Genomic DNA, 8,432 nt, shown 5'->3' on the forward strand with positions numbered 1-8,432 from the left:
ATGCACCAGATAGGCACGTCATCTTCAACCTGCCTCCTCTGTCCTCCTCCTCCTCCTCTCACCCGGACCTCGCAATCCCTTCTCTGCACGATTAAATGAATAGAGGTTGATTACCGTTTATTGAGCGACGAGTCCGCTGGGACAGCTGGTTTTGATCGCATGGAGACAGCGCACGCTACTCTCTTCAATATCTCTGTTAAAACCTTCCACATATATCTATCTTTTTCTATGTGGCCCTTGGGAATGGTAATTGTGTTGCAAGGGAGGCTGAAAACGGTTTAAAGTGAGACCGGTTGACAAATGAAGACAGTACTAAAGCACTATTATACATCTGAGACACGGTGCTTTATGAAACACAGCCTTTTTTTATGCTGCATCACACATCACATGTATCTGTTGGCCACTGTTGGTCATTAATTGGCAAGTCTTGCTTTGGTTTGATAAAGTCTGTGGGTTGGAAAATGCCACGAAGCCCGGGTTTTCTCTTCCCTCTCCTCTCCGCCTCTCAGCATAGCGTGAAGCTCTGGTGCCGCTCAATGGGAGGATGGGGCAATTGCTGGTGGCTGCAGGAGCACCGGGGGGACGCGCTAGACCACCTCAACGCCGGCGTGTGGTATTTAAACGTATTTATGGACACAGTTTAAAGTAAACGTTGTAACAGAGGGCGAGATAGATAGTCCAGCTATTCCTCTTTGTAAATATGTGCAATAAGTTAGAGTCGCTTTACTGGCTCCGAGAGTAGACTCAAACGGCAAGGGAGTGGGCCATAAAAAGCTCCCCGGACGCAAATAAAACAAGAAGCCTCCGACGAATATAGCCGCAATGAGATTTACTCCACATGAAAGTCGAGAGAGATTTGTCAGTATTATTGGCACTGAGCTGTGTGTGATAAACCTACATCTCACTGAAACCATCTGGGTGCACGGTTGATGACACAAGTTTGATCAAAAGTGGGCGACACGTGGGAGGTAGTTGGTGGGAGACATGAGGGATGACGTTTCTGTTGGAATAGTAATGATCAAGCTCAAACCACACTTATGCAGCATGAGACGACACCGCAAACTGTGCTTTGGTGATGCTGAAAATGTGCCCAGTTTTCACTCACTCTTGGATTATGTGCTGTCCAACCAAAAGGTATGAGTGGGCGAACACAGCGCCATGACTCACTGTCAAATTCATATTGTGGCCGTGGCAGTATTCTTGCCTTTTGCTAAAAATAGTGCCTATTCTGTGGTGTGGAGCCAAGACAGTGATACAACGGTTGGCTTTCTTTGCCAAAGAACATGCTCAGGATGGCAAACATTCGTGTGGCTCTTCCCCGAAAAGCAATGGGCTCTAAATAAAGCCACAGGCTTTTTGTTTTCTTCTTCATGAATGTCCACAGAAAAAAAAAAACATGGATCAGTGACCGAGTCTCTACTTTCACAAACCCATTATGTTGCGAAGACGTGAAAGCAAATGAATAGTGATAATCTGTTGAATGCCCAGCTCCGGTTGCAAGATTTCCATTTGCAATTATAACCGAGGACAGAAACCCCAGAGCCAGTTAATTAGGCCGAACCCGCCAAACACACACATGCGCAAGCTCGCGCACACGGTGTAGCCTGCCTACACACACACACACACACAGAAAGAGAGAGAGAGAGACTGAACAAAACATGGTATTAATTGATGGAAAGGCCACTTGGGCACGTGGGGGTTCTGGTAGGGTATGAGGTTGGAAACTGAGAAGCAAAAGAAAAGAACACCCCATTCTCTCACTCTCTCTCACACACACACACACACACACACACACTCCTTTGGACTCTGAACAGCATAACGATAAGCATCCTGATTGACCACCTAACAGCCTAAGGTTTCTCTGTACCTGTAACATCTCCTTTACAGGTCGCAGTAATCACACAACATGTTTATTTATTCATCCCCACAGCTCATTAAATCCACCCTCATTTCCTCAGAAAACACCTCACACAGTCCTGCAATGAAATGCAGTAACAGAGTCAAGGTAACACAGAGGCTCAGTTGCAATTCCAGAGGAACCGCTGTCACCAAAATAGCCACCCGACCAGCCACCTCTCCTCTATTAATAACTTTAGGTTCTCGCACAGCGACATCGCACCAAGGTAGACTCTAAATGCGCCTTTAGGATGAGTGCGCGTTTGTGTTGCTGATGCTCATTTGCATTCAGTCAGGGATCGTGGAGGGTGGGCGGTGGAGTGGGATAAGCCTGCTGTATTTTGCAGGTCTTCAGCGTTACAGATGGGGGACTTACCCTTTACTGAGGCGGCCAGTAGCCCCATGTATAAGAACAGCACCCGGCTCCAATGGTGCGCCTGCACTCCCGCCTTCATTAGCGAAAAAATCCGTATTCCGTCCCCTTTCCTGCATGCGCATTCCGGTTCTCTCGCAAGTCCCGTTGCTGCGTCCCGATTTGAAGCGGCGGTCATGGCAGAGCTTTTTCTCTGGTCTGGCAGGCACGATACTTCTCAGATGGTCAAAAAAGAGAGATTCACTCGGTGTCGGCGCTGAGAAAAATCCCAATGCATGGAGGAGGCTCGGATCTCGCAGCTGGACTGAACCATGTCATGCGGGGACCGAGGGGTTCAGAGTCTCTTATCTGAGAGGATAGATTTCACACCTAAAGGGAGAGAAAGGAGGGAAGGCAAACCGCGGGGGAGACGTGATTCAAGTGGTCACTGATCTACCCAGCACGCGTAAAAAAATCACGAAAATCCCTCGTCCGCTCCACATATGTAATTGATATTACCAGACACACGTCAAAAACACAGGAGATCCCTCCTTCAGGTCGTCCCGCAGCACTTATTTGTCCTTCTCTTAATTTTGTCTCCTTTTAGCAAAAACATTTGCGGTGCCGGTAATCCACGTTTAAACTCGTCATTAGACCGAGATTCACAGGAACCAACGCTGAATGATTGAGAGCCACACAGGTTATCCGGATCCAAGACAAAAAATCGCCTCGTTCTAGAAGTTCTCAACCAACGTAGTCAGTAGGCAGTGATCTGACTGTAGAGAGAGAAATAATCAGTATGTATTCCCAGTATCGCAGCGCTTGGCCACAGCGTCGTCTCGGGTCTGTGCGACGCAAAGAATCAGACTGCAGACCTGCTCCCTCTCTGCGCGTCTCTCTCTCCCTCTCTCTCTCTCTCCCTCTCTCTCTCTCGCTCCCTCTCTATCTCTCTCTCCCTCCCTCTCTTTCTCCCTCTCTCTCTGACCCCTCTCCATATCATTTGCCCACTCTTTCATATTTGTAATTAAGATAAACTTAAGTTAAAAGGCGAATAACCGACTTTTCAAGCTAAACAAATGTGTTTTTCTATTAGATAAATATTGCTCCATTATAAGTAAAAACGATACAATAAGAATAATGGTAAGAATAATGATAATAATAATAACAATATAATATTCCGCATTAAATCCACCGTGTACCAATTTGTTATGATAAAATAGGCGTCCACAACGAGGCCATTGTCTCCATCCATTAAGACCAATCATGGGACTGCCCGGCAGTTTAACATAGATGTCCACTTCCTGCTCACTAGACGTGAAATTGATGCTTAACAGGCTGGAACCCTCGACCGTAAATTTGAATGTCATTTCCACTTCTACATATGACCGGTATAATTAGTTTTCCGCAATGCGCCGTGCGTGGAAACAGTTGGGATAATGAAATGCGCGTTGGCCTTCGACCCTACATTTAAGATGGGGGATCATAAATAGACTTCCCGCAACATTGAATTAAACTTTGCCAACTCTGGTCTGCTCATGCACCTCCTGGTCAGGTAGATTCGGCATTATTTAGACGAATGTGAGGGATTGGTTTATTATAGGAAAGGGGTTCGTGCATGGAGGTTAATTTAATGTAGGTTATTTCTCTCATAACGTTATTGCACAACTTAATTTTTGCTTTCCATGTGTGCAGTGTCTCTGTGTAGTCTACACTGAATCAATTAAAGGTTATTTAACAAGGAAGCAGCAATAATGATGAGTACAACTTAAATAATAGATGATAAAAGAGTCTGAAATAATGTTTGAAGATGGGAAAGAGCTGATTGGCTGGCCTGAAATCCATGCCAACGGGCAGCAGGCACAGGTAGAAAATATCTATAATTTCTGAAAAGTAAAGCAATTTTAAGAGTGAAAGTATGTTTTATATGTTATTACTATTGGTAATAAGTATTATAATACTGACCCGTGTTGTGAGCAGAAACATAATGCACCCTGTTGGAGAATGTTGTATTGAGGTTATTAGTGTCAGGTTGGGTATGCTTGAAAGTGATTCGTATGCGGTGGAAAGTAATGATGATGAAGCACTCTGTACACAGCCCAGAGGATAATCCTGCAACAGGATTTTTATTTAAGAATTTATTTAATTTGATGTAGAGGAGTTAAAAGTGCAAACAGTTAATACACTTTAAGGATTTGACATCAGAAAGCTTAGTGGCGTCATTAGCCAGCAATAAAGTCAAAGTTCAAGTTATAGCTACTCATCACAAGTGTCAATAGCATTCACCCAAATAGTTTAAGTAGCCTTCATTTAAATAAATAAATAATATAATGAATCATTACATAGAGATAATTCAGTGTTTGCACCCAGTGTATTCACGGTAAACTGTGGGAAAGTGACAGAAATATGGCTTTATGACCGTTATATATTATGTTCATTATTTAGAATATTGGTTTGTTTCTTTAATTTTGCTTTCCACAAATTGAACGCTGGAGCAAACACGTTTGAAAGCGCGCAACCTTTACTTTGAAGGTTAGCCGTCAGCTGTTTCCGGCTCTCGACTTCCCCGATTCAATTTTCATTTTTTTTAAAGTTGTGTAATGCAACAAGCTGACGGTTTGGTGCACGGTATTTGCATTGCACGAGTTCATTCAGTGCGACAATAACACGGACAAAAGCGTTAACCGCGTTGAAGCAGCACCGAAGAACGAACTCACACGTAGCAGAATACATCTGCAACGAGCCCCATGTAACCCTAAACGGACTAAAACCGCTCTCGTTGAATTATCATTCTCGAATCCTAACGGGCTGCTATGACAACCTGCCAAGATCACATACACCAGCTAATGTTTCCTTTCAAAAAGCTGCTTAAAAAACACGCAATCGGACGCTGTGAAGAGTGACAGAAGCCCTTTGACAAGCCCGTGCGTGTGAACGACACAGTGAAAATGATGCCATCAGGAAATCCTCGCGTGTTGGCGACTCCGAAACACTTCGTGAGTGCCTTTGCACCGTTTCCGCGCTCCACCTGGATTCACCCACACGTTCCGCACGACAACTTTGATCGTGTCTGCAAAAGCATCTGGGGAAGAGTAAATGAGGCCAGGGAGGAGCCTGGCAGAGGACATAGTTCACCTGAGAGACAGATGAATAAAGACTGCAGGGCACCAGACAACAAACCAAGTCATCGGTGAGGCTCGACACGCACACAAAGTCTGGGCCATTGTAACATAAAACACGCTGTAAATGGGTCCTCACAAGTCGTCTGTGAAAATAACGTCAAAGCTAACTACGTGTGTTTTCCCTTATTAATACAGTCTCATATATGCTGCCTTTGCAAGCTAATACAGCTGCATTATTCTGTTCTTAATTTTGGTATCACCTCATTTTCATTTATATGAATGTTTTTATTTGTTTATTTTGCAGGGACAATGCACACCAATCAACAGTGAAAGTGTAAGTGAGCCAGAGTTAGCCAGAGAGGCTAATTTCCATCTGATGTCCCCGGCCAGATGTTTGGAGGCAGCCTAAAATGACACAATTTCAAATAAAAATGGAATTCAAATTCATAGATTAACAGACAGTAACGTATAGACAAAACCAATACACATACAAGCAAAAGAAAAGTGTACGACACTAGAGCAGAGGAGACATAACTGCAGCATGCGTCAGGCAGAACAAACCCAGTACAAGCACATATAAAACACTGAGGCACTTAACATACACATCAGAATGGAAAATAGCAACACTGAACAAGACAAATATACATAGAATATATAGGCAAAACAAGCAGGCAGGACAGACAGTACATCAATACGAGGCTAAATACATCTGATTATGAAATGATGGATTATGAGATTAGAAAAAAAACAGCCATATGATTATGGTTGGTCTTATAAATCATCAAGGTGCTGCTGTCTAGTATAACATGTATTTAATTATTACTTACTGTTGCTTTATAGATCAGGCTTAAAACATTAATATGAAGTTAGTAATGCAATTATACATGCTGGTAATCAATTAATACATGTTCATTATTTCCTCACTTTAAAACAAGCCACAATGTAGAAAGTTTTAAGAGGTATTTACTCATTGATATAGGGCTATGACATTCTGACTGCAGCTACAAATCTAACATATATTATATATAATATATATATAAAAATTAGAGTTCATCCTCAAGTTTTTGACCTGTAGCTTCTATACGGGCTGTTTTATTGTCAGCCATGCCTACAGTGTCATGTTAAAAGTCATTACAGTATTTGCCGAAATTGGATAGGCCTATATGGTTGAAGTTCTAGCCCGGATCTCATCATAGTAGTGTCGGGCTGCTGTGCGGTCATGGACCCGCTGCATAATGTTAATGTACACCATCTGCTCACCGGCCGCCCGGAGCTCCCGTGACGTCTCCGTTATCATAAGCGTCGCCGGTCCCACCGGACCGTCTGTTCCGCATCGCGGCCCGACAGTCGACAGGATGGTGACTAAAGAGTAGCCTCATTAAAATGTCATGGTTTGAAGCGAGTGGCGCACCACACATACAGGATAGAGCCACAGAGCCCGATGATTCCTGCTGTTTGAGGCAAGACATCGGGTTCAAACCAAACGTCCGGTCAAGTGGGGTAATGAAATTAAGGTGACTTACACAATATCAACTGGTTAACCTATGGGCCTCTGTTTTTCATCGGTGTGTACTGTCGGTCTACCAGTTTGTGTAGAATATGATGTACTACCAAAACATTATCATTTTAACAATAGGTATAGTATTAGTTCTAAAAGCTTGATGAGAAAAAGCAGAAAACTCTTCAAGTGCCTCAAATTATAGCTGTTTTGCGCAAGTTCTTGGTACAAGTGAACTTTACTTTATACTACATGGTACTACAGATTCTAAAATAACCTGCTTATAAAACTCCTACAAACTACATTGGAGATGTGAAATGACCTGACATTCTTTATGAATAGACTGCATGAGCAAGTTAACCTTGTAGCGGTGGCGATTTCTTGCTGTGGTGGTCCGTTACGTATTTAAGATGTGTTAACCCCGCCACACTCCCACACATGCATGCGTCTCTCTGTCTGTTTAGAGCTGAGGAGCAGCAGAAAGAGCCTGATGATTTGTGTCGGAGAGCACGATATGAAGAGTACGAGCGGCAATACCAAATAGCCTTCACCCTTCCAGCCTTCACCCTTCCTTGCCCTTATCTGTCAGGCCACAGATGTCCCCATGTTGCCAAGCCTGCACGGGAACTGAACCCTGTGATGGAAGAAGAGATGAAACGAAATGAGGAGGCAAAGGGGAACAAAAATGTGGTGAGCATGGTAACTATGTGGACAAAAGCTCTTTGCGGTAGCCTAGTCAGCCTCTAAAATATCAGAAATGTATTGTTAACACTTTACTATTAAGAAAAAAACAGATGAATTAAGTGTTAATTCTTGTCATCAACAATTCAGTCACGTCAGGAGGAAGATGTGGGAGATAAACAAAGTAGGGTGGCAAATTACGCTAAGAGGATTTGGGTCCCCGAATCCAGCAGAAGAGGAGACAAACGGAGCTCTGCACCTGAACCTCAACCTCCGGCGACAAATCCCGTCTGCTTTGAAGAAGATCCTCAGCTTGATCCTCAGCCCGCTACATGCGAAAGTGAGAATGAGAATGTGAGCAGTACAAGTAGCATTTGTGGCAGCAATTCTAGCGATGACGATGATGATTTTGTACCTCTACCTCGGGTGAGAAGTTGTGGCACTGATAACAGTGATGGTGACTCAGAGAGTAAAAACAATGACGGCGATGAAGAGGAAAATGAGATTCCACACCCCTTTGATGAATTAAGCTCTGACAGCGAGCAGGATTCCCCATCTTCTTGCACAGGCGACTTTCCACCACTACCTACCATAAAGGCTGGCATTCTACCATGTCCCACAGAGCCTCTAGCCTCGGGGAAGATGCCTAGCCAGTGGGAGATTCCCCTTTCATTCTACCCACATGACATCCCCACTGCCACTTTGGCAAGCGGCGTGACCGCCCATGCGCAGGCTCCCGTCCAAGGCAAAGCAGAAGCACCTGAGGCAAACTCGCAAAACAACGCACCACCACCAGCACCAGCAGCAGCAGCAGCAGCCCCAACACAGCAGGAGGCTCCTGACCTACTGGCTGACTTCCCGGCTCTGCAGCCCCCAAAGAAACCTT

General features: G+C 44.2%; 1 protein-coding gene across 1 annotated transcript in view; it reads right to left on the reverse strand.

Annotated features, from left to right (window-relative positions):
- The window catches only part of csmd2 (CUB and Sushi multiple domains 2), a gene marked incomplete at both ends in the record, with an annotated part of 202,691 nt that extends 200,244 nt beyond the window's left edge, over nucleotides 1-2,447 (reverse strand). The window contains one exon of the mRNA XM_079176438.1: nucleotides 2,273-2,447. Within this exon, the coding sequence (XP_079032564.1) occupies nucleotides 2,273-2,447 (175 nt within the window). The remainder of the gene's footprint in view (nucleotides 1-2,272) is intronic.
- Nucleotides 2,448-8,432: the final 5,985 nt, after the last annotated feature.

Source organism: Pholis gunnellus (assembly GCF_910591455.1).
Source record: "Pholis gunnellus genome assembly, chromosome: 16".
In the NCBI taxonomy this organism is placed as follows: Eukaryota; Metazoa; Chordata; class Actinopteri; order Perciformes; family Pholidae; genus Pholis; species Pholis gunnellus.